The sequence below is a fragment of the Pseudorca crassidens genome, chromosome 3 (assembly GCF_039906515.1).
Source record: "Pseudorca crassidens isolate mPseCra1 chromosome 3, mPseCra1.hap1, whole genome shotgun sequence".
NCBI classification, from domain to species: Eukaryota; Metazoa; Chordata; class Mammalia; order Artiodactyla; family Delphinidae; genus Pseudorca; species Pseudorca crassidens.
The window spans coordinates 123,753,458-123,773,085 of NC_090298.1; the positions used below are offsets into that span (position 1 = coordinate 123,753,458).

Genomic DNA, 19,628 nt, shown 5'->3' on the forward strand with positions numbered 1-19,628 from the left:
ACGCTCAAGCACTGAGGCCCTTTCCTAGGAACCTCGCGCTGGTGACACAGGAGATGAAGGAGGGAGTGAGCTGAACGAGGCTTTGTCTCACCTGGAAACAATGAGATGCTTACAAAGGAAGGGATCCCTTCGCCCTGGAAAAGAAGAACTCTTTTTTTGTTGGTTTATTTTTTTTTAAATTCACGTACATTTTTTAAAGAGGAGGAGGAGGAAAGTGCATATGCTATCAGCAACCACGAGAAGTAAAATGGTCACTGCCTCTCGCTCGACAGAACTGGACCAAAGGTCAGACAGAGGCTGATACTTCCAGCAAAGTACCTCCACTTTTCATTCTTCCTGTTCCATGTATCAAAGCTTAGATTAAATACAATTTCTTCCAAACTCTGGTGACTTTTGACACTGAACTGCCTCGTGAAGTCACACAAGGGTTGACGTGTCCAACTAAAGCATCTTCCATCTCACACGACGCTCTCCTTCCTATCTGGTCCAAAAGTGCTGCGACAACGCACAGGATGGAACTCGCTCGAACGATGGTCTCCGAGCACATTCCAATCACCAGGGCAACTTTTCCATAATACACCTGACTGAGCTCTCCTATGACCTCCCGAATCTGGATCTCTGGAACTCGGAGAATCCCAGGGAGCGTTCCTTAAGCTCCACGGGTGATTCTAGTGCACTGCTCACGTTGGGATGGCCTATTCGCAAAGCCACGGTGTCCCTATAGCTGGAAGGTTAAGAATAACATGTAGGGCTTCCCTGGTGGCGCAGTGGTTGAGAGTCCACCTGCCAATGCGGGGGACACGGGTTCGTGCCCCGGTCCGGGAAGATCCCACATGCCGCGGAGCGGCTGGGCCCGTGAGCCATGGCCGCTGAGCCTGCGCGTCCGGAGCCTGTGCTCCGCAACGGGAGAGGCCACAACAGTGAGAGGCCCGCGTACCGCAAAAAAAAAAAAAAAAAAAAAAAAAAAAGAATAACATGTAAAGACCCATGGATGCCACCTGCCATGGGTGGGGGAGGTGTGGGCACCTAGAGGCACCGATCGCTGCTGTGATTACATCACAGTTTCGGTTGCTCCAAGAGGAAAGGGACCCTGTCTTTTTCACCTTCCCCCTCCAAGGTTTGGCACATAGTAGGCACTCAGTAGATATTTGTTGGACGAAGGGCTAAGGACGCTGTACTCTCCGACTGCCCTTCCAGCTTGAAACTTTTGAAAATGTCCCTTGTTGGTACCCTTAGAAAATACTTCTTGCTCTTTAGTCACTTTGCATAACGTGTAGCAAAAACTCCGAGTATAGCAGCTGCCTTCATTTAAACAATGTGATAAAATCTTTCAGCTTGAGCTGAATTTAATAAACACATACACGAAACTCATCCAAATGGAAAAGCGCCTTTATTCTTTTCCTGACCGGGAACAGATCTTCCCAAGGTGGGTTGGAGGCGGGGAGGCGGTGCGGAAGCAGACACACTTCTGTGCTAAGAAGCCTCAAAAGGAAGCTGGAAAGGGGCTGTGAGTCGGAGCCTGTCTGCCTCCACAGAGGCTAGGATGAAGAAACAGGGAGTCTGATTGCTAGGGCATCTGGAGGGAGGGCTGGGGCGTCTGGCTGCTGCACGGAAAGCTTGAGAATGGGGAGGAGAGACAGCTCCACCACCACCAGGATGCCTCCCATGGGAGCAAGGCATCTGGAGCCTCTTCGGAAAATGACTTCATTATCTGGGTGTGCGGGGGATGTGGGAGAAGGCTGTCAGGGGCCTGACTAATTAACCTCCTCGGTCATAAGGGAGTGGAAACTGCACGCTTAACTCACCTCCTCCGCTAGAGAGACAGCCCTGAGAGTCTGAAATCCTAACAGCTGGAGCCTGCAGAGCCCGGGCGCTGCCTCTCCGGGAGCCTGCAGCTGGACTGGTGGAGAAGGACCCTTCTCCACCATCTCTGGGTAAAGATGCTCACTGAGGCACATCCCCTGAGAAGCTAAGATTGTGTTCTCCCAGTTGCTGGCTGTGATCCCTGGGCCAGTGACCTCATCCTTCAGAGCCTCAGTGTTCTCATCTATAAAACAGGGAGGAGGGTGGGCGCCACCTTGAAAGGCTTGGGCGAAGATTAAATGGGAACATACGAGAGCCCTGACTAGGGCCTGGCACATGGTGGGAAGCGCTCCCCAGGTGGGTGCTGCTGTTAGAAGCTGACGGGTCTGAGATGAGGGTCGGCCTCAGTGTGTTCCCACACCCCTGCCGACCACATTCGCCATGTCCTGGACAACTTCTAAAGCACAGCCCGAGTACTCGAGAGCTCTGGAATGCATCTGTTTTGGCTCCCCGCTATAGCCTAGTGCTGCACAAGGCACTGCACTGGCACGAAGCACTCAGGAAATACTCTTAAAAGAATGAATAATGGTTTCTTGCTGTTAATGTTATCGAATGGACTGAGAGCTGACACTGTTTGCTGGCTGCCGCCTCCTAGCGGAAGCCAATCCTGAATGCTTCCGAGATCAACAAAACCCTGGCGAAGATACATCTGTGCATCTAGCCCATTAAGCAACCCAGGAGATGGCGAGAGAAGTGCTTTCTGCTTCCTTACAAATGATCGATTTGGGCCTTGGGGCCCTTGCTTTCATCACTCTTTCCTCAGGTTTCTCAATATGATTTCTAGGAAATCAGTGGGATGTCTGATCCCCACAAGACCTGAATTCATTATCTAAGGCCATGAGTTCCGCAGTCCTGGCTCAGATTTCCAGCTTCTGAAAAATGCTGTCTTAGAGTTTTTCTTTAGGACTGAGCATGACACGTACCTTGGACTCATTTTCAAAACAGACTCAGCGATGCTCTCCCACTAAATGGCCCAATTTGAAAACCTCCTCTGCCAGGATGCCTTTTCTGATTCCCCAGAAGGGCCAGACGGCTCCCTGCTCTCCAGCGTCTTCTGCTTTCTCCCTCGCTTGTCTATTTGCCCTCATAATTCCTCCTCCTAGACTGTGAGGTCCTTGAGGGCAGGTTCTGTTCTTAGGAGAGTACTTACGAGGGTGCCTGGCCCATACTGAGAGCTCTGGCAACGCTGAAGAAATGAGAAAATAAATGGGAGGCAGACCCTAGCCCAAGCAGGAAGTGTACTGCAGGGAGCTGCACTGTGTTACCTGGGCAATGATATCCCCATTCTCAGCGTGCACCTGAGCGATGGCTCCCAGCTCTCCCAGACAGGTGAAGATCTCATACAGCTGAAACAGAAATGAGTCTTCGTCACATTCACAAGACCCAGTGCTTTTAGCAATCTCATGCAAGGGCCAACGACTAGGGCCAGAGCTAAAATAAATGGGATGAACTAGAGGAAATCAGTGACTAGGGCAGAAATACAGACCCAAACATGCACAACCAAAGAGGAGTGCTAATCCAAAGGAACTCTAGGAAACTGTCTATATAAGGAACCCAGCATGTCTCCTAGGCAGACAGGGCACACATCTAACAGAGTGATACTGACCCCCCTACTCTGCCTCCTGCACATACTTTAAATGGAATTACTTCCCACTGAACTCAGATAGAGCTTCAGAATCCTTCTTAACACTCCTGAAAGGCACTGCAGCCTGGCCAGAAGCTAACTCAAAAGCTGAAACCTCTATCTCTTAGCCCCTCAAGGCAGACCACCCTTCATCTCCTTGCCCGGTGGTATGGGAATTCATTTTCTGTATTTCTTCTGAGAAGCTGAGATTTATCTAAAACAAGCACACCCCATGCATTTCGGAGACAGAGAGTCAGCGGCAAGCTGGTACGATTACCCCAAAGAGTAGACGGCCCTCCTTAATCCCACAGGGCTGAGCACTTACACTCCCCCTGAGTTCCCGAGGGGTGTAGAGTTTGTTTGGTAGATGGGAGATTTAGACACGCCCTTCCTCTTGTCCTTTTGAGAAGGCTGCTGCCAGTGGAAATGTTAGTTCCCTGTCTGCCTTGCCCCGGGCACCCTGCCCGTTACCTTATTTAAAATGTAGCGTAAACGGCGAGGACTTCAGGAAGCTCTCTTGCCCAGCAGTCTCCCACACTGACCACAGTAACTCATGTGCAAAGAGCCAAGGTCACCGGCAACCACAGGAAAGCCATCCAGAGACCCCAAACCACACAGTGATGGGTTATTACCTCTGTGTTCGACATTTGATACAAATCCTTATAGGCCATGTAAACCATGAAGGAGTTCACCCCTGCAAGAGAGGGATGGGAGGGAAGACAGGAGGAAGACAGCATTATCACGACCCTGCTGCATCCTGTGCTCCCACTGTGACACCCTCCCGGGCCCTGAGGGCATCGCAGGCCCCTGCCCAATGCAAAGCGGATGCGTCCCATTCTCCAAGAGCATTTTTCTATTTCCTCCTCTATCCTGTAAAATTGACGATTCCTATGACGTCATAGCAGAATGGTCTCTTCTTCTGCGGCTCCTTCCTGCCTCCCCCTCCACAGTTCCCAGCCCAGAGGGCCAACAAGCCTCGACACTGCTCAAGGCAGGATACAGTGTCAGGAATCACTGCAGCACACTAGCCGTGTACACACACTAGGAGTGGCACCACATGCTGGGTCAGCGAGCTTGGAAACCCTAACGCCTTGAGCCTCGGTTTCCTCATCTGTAAAATGGAAAAATAACACCATCCTGCTTCGTAAGGTGGTTGGAAACTTTAAAAGACAACACATGCAAAACTCTTAGCACCAGCACGTGGTTGATCTCCTGGGAGCGGTTTATTTTGCTCTTTGTGGGTGCGTGCTCTCCACCAGGCCTGGGCAAGGTGTTGGGTCTGAGAGAGAACTAAGATCTAGAGCCTGTCCTAGGAGAAGTAACAGAGCTAATGCAGAGAAGTCAAGGTTCACCTTGGGCTTAAATATCTAAGTCATCAGCGTTAGAAAGAAAGAGCCATTTAATTTCTCCCCCCAAATACACTATTAATAGAGTAATTTACAGAAACAGGTGGGACTGGGGGACAGAGAGTCATTTAGAGGAAAGGAGGGTAATTTTGTTCTCCAGCCATTAGGGCCATCTCAGCCCACAGTACTCCAGGCCAAAAGTGGACTGTAATCTGGGACCTTCCCTACCCAGAATGGTGCAACTCAGGGCAGTTTTTCCCAACACAACCCTTCCCACAAGCCTCTGGGTCATCCGTGGTATGACTCAGGCCCTTCAGAAGGGAAGTGGGTGTTAAAGCCATTCACTTTTCTACCTAGTTGAGATGCAGTGTGAAAGGAGACACAGAAAGAAGGGAGGCAGGAGACTTCCCTGGCGGTCCAGTGGTTAAGACTCCACACTTCCACTGCAGGGGGCGCGGGTTTGATCCCTGGTGTAGAACTAAGATCCCGCAAGCCGGCTGTGCGGCCAAAACAAAAAAAGGGAGGGGTTAATCTCACCCTCTGTATCAGATAGTGAGAACTGGGCAGAGCTTGTGGGGTGAGCGGGGGATGCAAAGGAGAGCTCGTCCTCTGGGAGGTCATCCCCTCCCCCGAACCCCGAGCACACTGCCTTGCACTGCACTCCTGGCCTTTGCATCGAGACTGCTCATTGATAACTGTATTATAAAATTCGTATAATAATAATTATAATAATATTATTAGTACTAGTATCGTAGCACTATTGTTACTATTATAACAATATTCTGCATCTTGCGGCATTTATCCTATTGCTCTGCACCGGCCTGCTTCCTTTTGCCATGGATACTGGCAGAGGCCATTCCTCATACTCCCCTAAGTCCTCCAGGCCCCCCTAGGATGCGGAGCACGTCACATGTCTGCGGGCATGTAGAGAGGGTGGTGCGTGTGTGAAATACTTGACCATCAGAACACAGAAAGAAGTAAACACAGAAGAATCTAAGTCAATGGGAACCTAAATCATGGACTCATAGAGAGGACACAGACACACGCAGATACACACACACACACACACACACACACACACACACACACACACACACACACACACACACACCTTTCAGGCCCTAAGCTCCTATCTGGAGTACGAACACATCTTTGCTCCCAGAAATGTCTTAGCCTTTTCCGAGGATGCGATTGCTACAGAACAGTAATGGTTGGATCTTTGGAATCACAATGATAGAGGTTAAACATTCCTAATCTCATATGTACTAGCTGTATGACCTCATGTAAGACGTCAACCTCTCCTGACCTCAGTTTCTTCCTCTGTACAATGGGCAGTATTGCACGGAGATGCAGAGCACAGGCTTTGGGCAGATCTACTGCTTACAAATTCTGTGATCTCGGGCTACTTATTCGGAAGCCTCAGGTTCTCCAACTGCAGAGTAAGGATAATAATCCCTATCTCATGGGGATCCTGTAAGGAATAAGTAGGATGGCATAAAGTGTCTGGTCCATAGTGGTACCCCGATATCTGGCATTCATACTCAGGGTTCCAGGGTCCAGCAAGGAGGAGCGACTAAAGGAGTGGACAGTACGGGAAGGACAGGCAAGGGGGAAGGGAGGAAGGCACATCCGGGCTCACCTTTGTCCTTGATCAGGCTCTGCACTTCCTGCTTGACGCTGTCATTCCAGTGGGTAATGTCCACGTGTAAGGAATAGTCACAGCAGCTCTTGCCATCGGCCCACTCCCGCCACTTCTCATAGGCCTCCGTCAGGCTGGACTCGGGCTCGGGCACCACGTGGTCAACTGAACAACAGAGGCCCCGCACGGGCGATTCATCAACACAGCCTTTGGTCCCCTCTGTACAGGTCTGCTCTTGCTTGCTTAGCTACGACAGCAAAGCCTCTATTTCCTGAGCATAGGATTAACCTTAGAAAGGGTTCCCGGGTGGTTTCAAGGTTGCTGATGGTTCAACTGTGACTTAGCTGTGGGATCTTGGGCAAATTACTAGCTTCTCTAAACCGTAATTTTCTCATTCTTAAAATGGGCACCAAGTGGGGATGGGGACGGGGTAACACTGCCTTCCCTCTAAGTTTGTTAAGGGATTAAATGGGAAAATGCATGGGAAGTGCTTCACCTGATGCCTGGCACATAGTAAGCGCTCCCTAAATATTAGCTATCAATTGATGAGCGCCTACTGTGTGCCATTATTACCAGCATTACAGGAGTCACTGCTGGTGATCCAAGTTGGACTCCCTTTTACGGGCAGAAGGAGGGGCTTTAAAGTTATGTCTGGGCACAAGAGAATGAATGCTCGTGCTTACTGCCGTAGCAAAGACCTGGTATCGGTTAAGTGAACTTGACGCTTGGCCCACAGATATTATTTCCATGCAAACTTTTTGTCCAGAATATGGTTTCTTTGAGGCCAAAACCTACTCTTGCAGTACCTGCAATGGTGGAGAATACTTTTAAAAAGAGTAAGATTTACACCAATAACATTGGTGAGGTTAAGGCAAAAATTAGAGTTTTTCATAGTTCCCCATGGCAGTCGAGAGAAAGTATGAATTGGTACAACTTTCCTAAGAACAATTTTGAAATGCATATCAAAAACCATGACATTTTTCATACCTCAACAATTATTCCTATGCCTAAGAATTATCCCTAAGGAAATAAACATGGCTATATGCAAAATCTGGGTTCTGAAGATGTCTGCCACTATTTATATATTCATGTAAGTGAAAAACTGGGAACAAAGTCTTACAATAGGGAAGTTTGGTTAAATACATAAATTGTGATACCCTCATAAAACGGATGTCAGGAGTCCATTTAAAATTTGGTAGAATAAAAATAAATGAATGGAAAGATATACATGACCTATTCATCAGTGAAAACAGAAGGCTAAAGCACAGTATGTTTATTACAATCCTTTTTGTTAAATAGAAAAAAATATACAGCCAAACTGTGACAGTGAAGTGAGATTTATGGAGTTTTTTTTCTTTTCTGCATACGTAGGGTTTTTAAAGTATCTACAAAGGACAGGTACACTTCTGTTGTTCTTATATGCTTTCCTGTCTTCTCACGTGGAGCTCCTTCCCTAATGCAGAAGCCCAAGCCTAATGCATATGTCCAGGATTCTGAACAGGTCCAGCTCCTCGGCAAGATGGCAGAAGGCCGGGCCAACAGCACTGATTTCCTCAGCCTTCTAGCACAGGCAGCCTAAGTGCGCTTATCGGAAAGCAAAGGCATGGAGCTACGTTACTGATGCTTGGACCCACACCAGGGCCTTCGTGGGCAGGCCGCTGCCGAGAAGTCAGCTGGCTTCCTCCCTTTGGTCTCCCAGAATTGCACCTTTTATGGCCCTGGCACAATTTTCCTGGGTTCCCACACCCAACTAGCTGAAGCTGAACCCTGCTACTGCTCCCGTTGAAAGGAAGCAAAAGACAGTGAATAATACAGCTCAGGCTGTACTGAGTTCTTAAGTGGATGTATACCGTGGTAAACAGTGCTCTTGCTGACCAAGTCCGGGGCCAGGGCTGGGACGGGAGCCAATTCATTGGGATTCCTTTGGCTTAGGAAGGAGTGCCCTGGAATGCTATCTGCTCAGTAATCCTGGCATTCAACTCCCTAGGTCTCTTTGGAATTGCAAAAGTCACCAGAAAAACAAAACAAAACAAGAGAAACAACCCCCCAGCTTGCCCAGTCTTAAAGATACGAATTGGTCAAAACACAGCACAGACTAAATAACACTAACCACCAATGAAGCCTCCTAAGCTCTCAAGAACTGTTAAGTCTCATCATCATTCTCTCTGGGATGCTTCTCAGCCCCATTCTCACTGCTCTGCCTGTACTCTCTGCCCCTGCTGCCTCAGACCCAAGTTGGAAGTCCTGAAATTACTTTTTGCCCACAATCCACAACTTTTTCAGTCCACTTTCCACAGAGACTGGCCCAGAGGTGATACGTGCTGATTCCCCACCCATGGTATACCGGACCCCTGCTCTAAGACAGACAGAGAAGACACCTGCTTTCAAGGTCATGAACGTCCTGAATCTCCTCTATGTGGTTACAGGAGCTGCCAATGTCCTCACCATAACCAGCTTTTCTCAGGTCTCATCAGGCAGAAAGTCTAAAAACTGAATTGAGGGGAAGTGTACGAGTTACCAACAGAGACCACTGCAGTTAACATGTTAGTTAAACTCACTCCCTAGGACCCCTCGCACGCTTTACAGAAATGTGTAAAGTCGGGGGACTTACTGATCATGGTGGTGCCCCCCGCTAAGGCAGCCTTGGTCCCTTGGAAGAAGTCATCCACTGTGGTCATTCCCTTGTAGGGCATCTGGAAGTGAGTGTGGACATCGATGCCTCCAGGGATCACCATTTTCCCATTGGCCTCAATGGTCTTCACCCCTCCAGGGACAATCAGATTGTCTCCAATTTGCCTGGTGAGACAGGGAAACAACCAGCAATTTAAAAGAATGACTTCCAAGATAAACACAGTATTATAAGGATTTGCAATGTTGTAACTTATGTTTATCAAAGTAGTCTTTTGCAAGTGATTCACAAGTTTAGCAATCTAGAAACAAATAAAGACAGGTATCCATAACAGAAAACATTTTTTTTATTACAAGACATTGAATATAGTTCCCTGTGTTATACAGTAGGACCCTGTTGTTTATTTTATATACAGTAGTGTGTATCTGTTAACCCCAAATTCCTAATTTATCCCTACCCCCCTTTCCCCTTTGGTAACCATAAGTTTGTTTTCTACGTCTGTGAGTTTGTTTCTGTTTTGTAAATAGGTTCATTTGTATCATTTTTTAGATTCCATATACAAGTGATATCGTAAGATATTTGTCTTTAACTTACTTCACTTAGTATGATAATCTCTAGGTCCATCCAGAAAACAATTTTTTTATAGACACAAAACAATCTGATATGCTGTTTGGTAGGACCGTGTGTCCTGGCTTAGCACTGTAACCCCAGTGGCTTAACCATGTCTAGAATATAGGGTGTGTAATAAATATTTTTTAATAAGTGTTTTTAGTATCCTTTTCATTTTGTTCTTTATTTAAAGGTCAGGAAGAACATTTGCAGAAGGACCGAACGGCTGTAAAATAATGAACTGTTAGGAGAGACTGAAGGAGGTAAAGAATCATTTTAAAGAATAGGTGTGTGAACTTTGCTATCCTCTAAATGGGTTCATCTGTGCTCCTAATAACAAATGGAATCTGTCTAGGGCATTTCACAACTCAGACTTCACTCTCAATTCCATCCTTCCCTGATAGTTTATCTGTCAATCACAGCTGATGGCAGATTCTCAAAGAGGAAGCCAAAGACGCAGATGCCTACACCAGCTGCTTTTGTACGGTCAGCATCTCAGCAGAAGTTTCAAGCCAAGGAAGGTGATTATGACAACCTCCACCAGACACAGCTTCACCCAAGAAGCTTCAGAGCATCCCAGGGAGGCAGAGAGGGGGAGACTGGGGTGGGAAGGAAGCCAGTAAGTATGCCAAGGGCACACTACACATGACAATGGGCAAATACAACTACTCCTAGCACAATGTAACCACATAGACCATCTATGTTGCTTAGTTCACATCCTTGATTGAAACATCCAGTTAATTCCAGGTAGACTTATGATTCTTTTTTTTTTTTTACTAAACTTATTTTATTCATTTTATTTTTGGCTGCACTGGGTCTTCATTGCTGCTCGCAGGCTTTCTCTAGCTGTGGCGAGCGGGGGCTACTCTTCATTGTGGTGCGCGCGCTTCTCATTGCAGGGGCTTCTCTTGTTGCAGAGCATGGGCTCTATGCGCACAGGCTTCAGTGGTTGTGGCATGCAGGCTCAGTAGTGGTGGCGCACGGACTTAGCTGCTCCACGGCATGTGGGATCTTCCCGGAGCAGGGCTCGAACCTGTGTCCCCTGCATTGGCAGACGGATTCTAAACCACTGCGCCACCAGGGAAGCCCTAGACTCATGATTCTTAAGGCTCTACATTATCATGAGTCCTCTCCTACCTTGGGGACACATGTACCCCACTGCCAGTGGCATGAATACTTTCCACTTTTGTTCACAGCCAGCTAAGAAAGACACTTTCCTGGGGTAGGAAGAAGTCTACCACTTGCCTGACGAAATCTAAGTTCTACAACTAAAATTAAGTCTTCCTGACATCTCTAAGAGTTCACCCTTACCACGTCACCACTCTGCCATTCCAGAGCCACCACAATTCAAAACACACTGTGGAAAAAATGCAGCCTTGATTGTAACTCCATTCTAGTCCAGATACTGGCCAGTGTGTTCTCATTTCCCTCCCTCACTGATTCACCTCTAAGAGAAATTGAGAACCAAGGGCATGAAGAGTTGCCTGGCTTGGGTGTGCCTACGTATGTATGCTTCTACCAATTTTGACAACTGGTATAACACCCAGTCTGAAAAAGAAAAGCCTTCCCTCCTTTTCCCCACTGAACCAATCAAGGTTTCCTTAATCCTTGAAGGCATAGCTTCTATCTCCCCTCCTTGGTCAAGTTTCTACTGACAGCCAGGTCTAATAATTAAGAGTGTGGCTCTGCCCTGGACGTGAGCTATGTGGATTCGCAATCTTGGATCTGCTAATACTAGCGTTATGACTTCGGCCAAGTTACTTAACCTCACCATGTCTCAATTTTTTCATCTGTAAAATGTAATAAAAGTGCCTCCTCCATAGGTCTGTTGTGTAGATTAAACATTAATCTGTGTTAAGCCCAAAGAACACTGTTAGTTAGGCACATGAAAATTTAGTAAATACTAGCTATTATAATCAATAACCACCTTAATCTCACATAGCCCTCTCCTTCCTCTGGATCTCATCTGTTCTACTAATTTAATACTCGATATTGATATTATCTGGTGATGTCACGTGCTTTGCATGTACAGACATGTCACTTCCCCTAAAAGACTCTCAGGTCCCTGGGGGAAAAGAGCACGATGATTTGGGTCCCAGTGATATCTACCATAGCGTGTGACATAGTACGTGTCCAGTGCCTGAGACAACTTCTTTGCACATAGCAGGTACTCCATCAATCTTCACAGGAAACAACTCTGTAAAAACTGGAGGAAATTATTTCTGTTTTTATGCTCTGTGAGTTAAGAATGTTGTTGGAGATATATCATTTTATAGGACTGGATGAAGATCATGTTTATACACCCTTTTCTCCACCACCAACACACACATCTGATGGTTAAATTCCTTCTATAACATCGTTGACAAGTGGCCTTCCAGTCTATTTTAATAGAGATGGCAAAGAAGACTCAGTTTTTGTATTCAACTATGGTAGTAGGTGCCTGAATCACTGCGTGAAGATGGATTCTGAGCCTGTATTTAGGGCTCAACTGTGAAAAGTTCTGTGATCAATTAGTGATGCCTGCCATGAGCTCTGGAATGAGGAAGAAGCACTAGGTACTAAATTTTTTTCCAACTCTGAACGTCTCTAAATGAGGGAACACACTTCCACCAGAGAGTGGACTATACACAATAATGTTTTAGTAAGAGAAAAATGTAGAATTAATCATGGCTCATATTTTGAAGAAAGTACTGTTTTACACTGGTTGGCTTGTCTAACAATTCCATTTTTCCTGCTTCTAATATGAAAAAGTATTTATGCAAATTGGCAAGATTACCAGACACAAATATCTTCATTCTTGCATTTGTTACTCATTCATCGATTCATTCATTCACTCATCCATTCATTCAATGCATTGATTAATATGTTGATCTTTAGCAAGTTATTTACTCTCTCTTCCTCTTTCTCCTCTATCCTCCTCTGAAAAGGGGGTAATAAGAGTACTCACTTCATAGGATTGCTGGCAGATTAAATGATAAGGCATGTAAAACATTTAACGCAGTGCCGGGCACATACTATATACTCAATAAAAGGTAGCTCTTACAAAAGTCTCTATATGTTAAGTACTGGGGTAAGTGCTGCAGATACGGAGAAGAATAAGATATGGTCCTGGCTCTAAGAGTGCCAACAGTGTCAGAATTGCTACGATTGATAAAAGCACAGGGTTTTTAAAAGCTCATCAAATGGAAAGCTAGCCTAGATTTAGGGGCTGGTAAGGAATGTTGGCCTACAGAAAGTTGTATTTAAGCCAAGTTTCCAAAGATACGTAAGCAATCTATAACCAGAATCTTAAGCTAGCCAATGAAGCTGAATAAGATAAAAATAAAACTGAATGAGGCCAGGGATGGCTCATATGGTGGGTTGGATATACCAGTTTTATACAATACCTTATCAATGTGGGGAAGTACCCGGCTTTATGTGATGAAGGCTATGTGTAAATCAAATCCCTTTTTAAAGGTCACTATGAAGCTACCCATAAAGGTTACCTGGCTGTGCTACTTACAGGCATCCAATAGCAAACCATTTTGTAAAGTAATTATATATCCCTAGAGTATCTATTTGGAAACCTTGCCTGCCCTATGTATGTCCTATCTGTGCTCTGCCTATCCACGTCCTACCTAAGATAAGGTTCAGTTTAAATGCCCTCTCCATCTCAAAACCTTCCTCTGAAGGGATTTCTCCTCCCTGTGCACTTCTAAATTACTTATCCTCATTTGAGCTCCTTTGGTACCTATTACACTAAGCCTTATATTTTTAGGGTGCTGTGATTTGTGGACGTTTTCCAGTGACCTTAAGGACAGTGGTGACATCTCCCAATTCTCCAAGACACATAGAGTGCCCATCAATGCAGCTTGCCCAAAGGGGCCCTTAGCATCATTTGGGTGACTGAATTCAGATTTTTCATTTCATTCATGTAATCCAAGTGAACTAAGGCTAGCTCCCATTTTTAGGGATTATGTGCATCCAGACTGAAGGGCTAAAATAAAAACTCATTTTTAAGGAGGAGAAATGAAACACACAGAAGTGACGGGCTAGTGAGCAAGAAAGAAGCAAGTTTCCTTCTGAGCCTCTAACGAAGAAAGTTCAAAAGACAAAGCAAAGGGTACTATATACCTACTTTATTAAGCCGTCTTCCATGTAAATATCAGCGTAAAAGGATTGATCATCGTTGACGATTCTGCCTCCCTTGATCAGAAGACGGTCGCTCTAGAAAAGAAGGAAAACGGGAGTCATTCTCACAGCTAGGATTTCAGAGAAGAGAGGTCTGCCGAGGTGCTCCCCATTCATTGTTTTAGAGGTTTAGCAGAAACCATTTTCTTAAGACATCTGTGTGCTCAGTGCACTCAGTCTTTCTGTTAGGTATCCAGCCTTTCTCGTTTGACCCTATTCAAATTATTCTGGAGTTTCACCTCTTGCTTCTGCAACCTATCATAGCCACTCAGAAATGTAGCTACTCTTTATATTGGCTTTTTCCAGAAAGCACTATATAATGCAAAGTGGGATAACATCTACCTCAGTGCCTGGCACTCTGTCTGGTATTCTGTTGGCACTCAATAGTGATTCCCAAAAACAGAACTTAGGGTCAGGCATACAATGAAATGGCCTTTAAAAGTCTTTATATGACAGGGGGATCATGTTATGTTTAAAATTCAGGATACTTAAACATGTGCACACATGCACACAAAGTTGTGGAATGTATAACTCGAGGTGGAGAAATTATGCAGGATTCATATTTGCTTCACTATACTCAGTATTTCTCACATTCTCTGAAACATATTTCTTTATTGCTTTTCTTGTGAAAAAAAATTTCCTTTCTTATGAGAAACGTCTTTTTAAAAATTACAACTTAAATGAAGTTTGGATAAGTGATCCAACTGGAAACAAGGCACATACACTCCGAAGTTATTAATAAAATATAAACATATATTTTATTTATAAGTCAGGAGAGAAACAAATCACTAGTCAGCTTTAGAGATCACAGATTTCATTAAATGAATGGAGCTTAGACCACAGCATGAAGGATGGACATAGCTTTGTTGGGTTCATGGGGGAGAAGAGAATCCCTAGGAGCCTGGATGAGTGGAACTGCAACCTAAAGAACAATGGTGGGCTGCAGTTTGTTAAGAATTCAACATACAGACTTCAACTCTCCACCCATCCATCCATCCATCCATCCATCCATTATTCACACATCCACTCACCCAGCAAATAAGTATCTAATATTTATTGTTAAATAGTGGGGAGGATGCAATTGTGAGTGAGCCACACCGTCAAGGTCACTGCCTGGATGGAACTTAAGGGGAAGTCTAGCAATAAAGAAATAAAGTCATCAAAATAAGTAAAACAATGTAAAATTGTATCGAGTGTCACAAAATACAAGGGAGTGGGGCTTGTTTAAATAGAGGCTGGAAAAGGCCTTTTCAGGGAAGATCAATTTAGATGGAGAACTGCAAGCAGAGGGAACAGTGTGTGCAAAGGCCCTGTGGTAAGAAGAAGTTTTGTTTCTTTGAAAACCTGAAAAAGATCAGTGTGGAGGAAGCTTAGGGATCAAGGAGGGAAATGGCATGAGATGATGCTGGTGAGGGAGGGCTTTCAAAAGAGGACATAGGTTTCATGGGGGAAGGAAGCCCCACAGACAGGCTGACTTCTGGCTTCCGAAATCAAAGACTGTGAACAGGGCCAGAAAATGAGAATTGAAGCTAGGACTCCTCTGGGGATATAGCCAATTACCACTTACTCTCTCCTGCTTCCAAGGTATTGGGTAAGAATAAGAAATTTCATCATACTGTATTGTCAGGGGGAAGGATTTTTTAAAGATACAGATCAATGAGGTGTTGAGACAAAACCTACATATATGGCAGAGAAGATGTGCTAATGAGGTCAAATACAAACTACTGCCACACGTGATCTCCAAGCCCCTCAGGAGCTGGCCTCTGTCATTACATCCACTCTGCTAGGTTCTATCACATGTTGCCTCATATTTTATACGGTGGCAAAACTAAGAGACACGTAGTTCTAGCCGCCTATCAGGCTCTCTGGCCACTAAGCCTTTGCAAAGATGTTCTCTCCGCCTTCTCCTATGTTCACCTACCACTGACGACCATCCTCGCCATTGTCAAGCCTCAATCAAAGGGGTTTTCCCCTAGGACACACTACCTGACCTTCCAGCAAATGCTACCTGCTCCCACTGCAGCTGAAACAATGAATTGTTCTACAAGAGTTGGTTTACTGTTCATTGGTCTCCTGACTACACCAAAGACTCCCGTAGTCTTAGAACTATGTGTCTTTTGATCTTTTTACCTTATTCCCGTCTTCGATAGCTGTTAAATATTGGTCAAATGAATGGCTGAAGGGTGGGACACAGGAGGTGGTATTATATATCAGAATGATAAAAAGGCCATCTGAGTCAGAAAGTTATGTCAAGTGGTCGGAATATTGGACTTGTAAGGAAAAACAATTTTAATTGAAGGCTACTGTAATCTATCACTTGAACAGAAATTGCAAAATGACAGGAGGCAGTCCTAGGACTGTGCTTCTCAAACTAGGGTGCACATTAGAAAAATATAGATTCCCAGGCCCTGCTCTAGGCCAACAACTATGTATTTTATAAGCTCTATAAACGGCTCTTAGGCAGCCATCAGCCAGCCCACAGCAAGTCACAGACCAGCACCAGGAACCACTGCCCCAGACACAGTTTGTGTTGTCTGTGAAGGCAACAAAAGTTTCTCCAGCAGGAGCTTCATACTAATAACAATCTTGGCAACTATAAGAGTTCCCTCTCACAGCTCAGTGCTTTTATGATGCTCTTTGTCTTTCTAGCAAAGAGCTGAAGTAAGCTGGGTTAGGGAAAGGGGCCAGTTACTGCCTGAACTGAGCCCAGTCATGAAATATGACCATCCTCCTGCCTGGGGGCATCCAGTCCTGAGCCACTGGGGATCATCACTTCCTTCAATAAGCATGAAATATGAACAAAGGGGAAAAAGCTATCTCAGGCCCCTTGTACATCAGGGGTGTAGTAAGAGGTGACCCAAGTGGAATTAACATCACTGAGATGGCATTGTTAAAAACTGTTCCAATGCCAGTGAAATAAGCTTGACTCAATCATCAGGAACCTAAACAGAGCACAAAGATGAACTGTAGGCCTGGTGTAAGTTTCAGAGATGGGAGTAACAAGACCCCTGCTGTAGGCACTATAGTATTAATATTATTTGTCTTTATCACTTAGAGCAGAGATATCAAAACCACAGCTCACAGAGCTCAAGCAAATGCTGTTCCTGGGGGTCTTCAGCTTGTCCCCTGAACTTTTATTAAAGTGGTTAATAAAACTGCTTTATTAATTTTAACTCTTTCCATGCATGTGGAATCCACTACAAAGGACAACCCAGGCAAACAGTCATCAGACACAGAAGCATGTGAAAGGCAAGTCTTGGACTTGGCATTGAAGAATGATACAGCAACGACTGACCACTCCCAGGCCACATGAAAGCAGACCTCCCTGGTTACGGAACATGCTTGTCTGTGAAGTCATGGACCAGCCTTAGGCAGTAACACATTTTGGGGCCCAAAGCCAACAAGATGAACAGCTCTGACAGCTCTGGTTAAAAGTTACCCTCGACGGTGTTAGAAAGGTGAGGGTGGCTCTGAGGGGCTCTTTGCTCTCTGTTCTCAGTAGCTGAGGCGGTCAGGAACCCGAGAGCTGACGCCCGAGGAGGTAAAGTGGTCTAGATGGGAGCCGACCAACGTTTTTCATGCATTAATAGGTATAAAGGATGAAGGTACTTCTAGAGCACACAGGGATAGTCCGGAGGGTATTTGGAACCCAAGATGAAGCTCTTCAGAGCCTGCAGCACCAGGCCAAGGACCCTGGCTGCTTTGGGCCCTGCACGGCCACCAGGGCTGAGTGAAGCCTGGTCTTGCGGCCCAGAGGGGTGCCAGGGGTACCAGCTGCCAAGCTTGGGCTCCACTGGGTTCTCCCACTACTAGGAGAATCGGGCCGACCACTTAACCAGGTGTGTGATCTTGAGTTAGGACTTAACCTCTCAGCACCTCAAGTTTTTTATTAGCTCAGAGCAGATAATAACACCTAGCTCACCTCTCAGGGTGGCTGCCAGGACGAAATGAGGTGGATGAAGGGGGAAAGGTGTGTGTTTGTGGTGTGTGTGTACATGTATATATAAAATATCTAACACAGTAAACACCTATAAATATTAGTTATATTTATTCCACTCATTATTTACAGTACTTTAAATTTTTATAAAATGCCTTAAATTAAGAAGCATACTGGGGAGGGATTATTGTTCCCATTTTCCCAATGAGGAGATCTACACAGAGAGACAGATGACTTTCTCCAAGTGACAGCGTTGATCAGTTCCAGTTGGAAGTAAATCCAGGTCTCTCCTCTCTTGGCACCAAACTGCTTTCCACCTGAGGCCACTGCACCAATAGTGCCTAAACCATATGCCAAGTGGCTCTTTCCGACAGGGCTGTCCTCTCTGTTTGACACTGCATCTGACAGTTCCAGAGCAGGAACGGCTGACTTCCTCTGCAGTAGGAAACTTCAGGAATCCAATCACTTGTAAGCCACTACTTATAAAATCAGTGGATTAGACCTGCCCCTTATGGCCTGAATGTGTTAATGCAGCTTATAAAGGGACCTGATTTACAATCCAGGGTAGCAGAGGCCCCTGAAGTTTGATAAAGTCCGACCCTTTTTCCTTCACTAGGATATGACAATGATTAGAAAAATCAAGCATAAAAAATCAAGAGTCTGTGAGAAAATGGGACAGAAAAGAGACAGAGAGAAACAAAGAAAAGAAGGAAGGAAGGGAGTGAGAAAAGACAGAGGTACAGAGGGGACAGGGGGAGCAAGAGAGGGAAGGGAGGGGCTTCCCTGGTGGCGCAGTGGTTGAGAATCCACCTGCCAATGCAGGGGACACGGGTTCATGCCCCGGTCCGGGAAGACTCCACATGCCGCGGAGCGGCTGGGCCCGTGAGCCATGGCCGCTGAGCCTGCGCATCCGGAGCCTGTGCTCCGCAACGGGAGGGGCCACAGCAGTGAGAGGCCCGCGTACCGAGAGAAAAAAAAAAAAAAAAAAAGAGAGGGAAGGGAGGAGGAAATAAACTTATAACAAGGGATGCTGCTAAGAATGGCTGTGATTCAAACTAGAATAGAAAATGCAAGGACAGGATCTTGAACTTAAGCCGGCTGGAGATGCTGGTTCCCATTTTGGTTTTCCTCACCTAGTCTTCAACGTAAAGAACTTAAATTACCACGTCTGTCTGAGCTAAGGAGAATATGCCTCCCAGAGAACCCAGAGCCCTCCGTGGATTTCTTCTCACTCAGTAAAATCAGCCCCAGAACAGTACTTAGGACACATCTGTCCTATACTCTGCAGACATGCCAGCAGCTCAGAATAAAAACTATAATCCTAGGAAGAGAAAAAGAGAATATAAACTGAGGAAGGAGTCTTCCACAATAAAATCTTTTAGTACCTGTGTTCAAATCACAATGTGCAGACTCTGACCCTCAGTGGGGACTCAAGATCCTTTCTAAGTCCAGATGAAGGCGCAGGTGGTTATTTAAAATAAATTCCCATCTGGGTAATTAGATTTGACTCCCTAAAAACACTCCCATGCTTAAGAATACAACAGGATGGACAGACTACACAGATGAAATCTTGTAGCTTTTCTTCCCCAAAGCAGCATCATTTGAAGAAGACAGAGAAAAGGCTTTCTAAGATAGTCCTGGTTGCCTCAACATGGTATTTAGGAAAAGGTACTGAATAGGCTTTCAGGAGACCAGAGATCTCATCCCACCTCTGCTGTTAAATATGCAACCTTGGGTGAGATGCACAGGCATGAGTTTGAATTCTGCAACGAACACTACCTGTGTTTGGGAGAGTGACTTCACCTCTCTGG

General features: G+C 45.6%; 1 protein-coding gene across 3 annotated transcripts in view; it reads right to left on the minus strand.

Moving 5' to 3' along the window:
- The window catches only part of DPYSL3 (dihydropyrimidinase like 3), a 114,423-nt gene that overhangs the window by 24,246 nt on the left and 70,549 nt on the right, over positions 1-19,628 (minus strand). For all 3 annotated transcript variants that reach the window (XM_067732164.1, XM_067732166.1, XM_067732165.1), the window contains exons 2-6: positions 13,828-13,916; positions 9,084-9,268; positions 6,473-6,637; positions 4,120-4,181; positions 3,129-3,209 (exon numbers count right to left, since the gene is read on the minus strand). In XM_067732164.1, the coding sequence (XP_067588265.1) occupies positions 3,129-3,209; positions 4,120-4,181; positions 6,473-6,637; positions 9,084-9,268; positions 13,828-13,916 (582 nt within the window). The remainder of the gene's footprint in view (positions 1-3,128; positions 3,210-4,119; positions 4,182-6,472; positions 6,638-9,083; positions 9,269-13,827; positions 13,917-19,628) is intronic.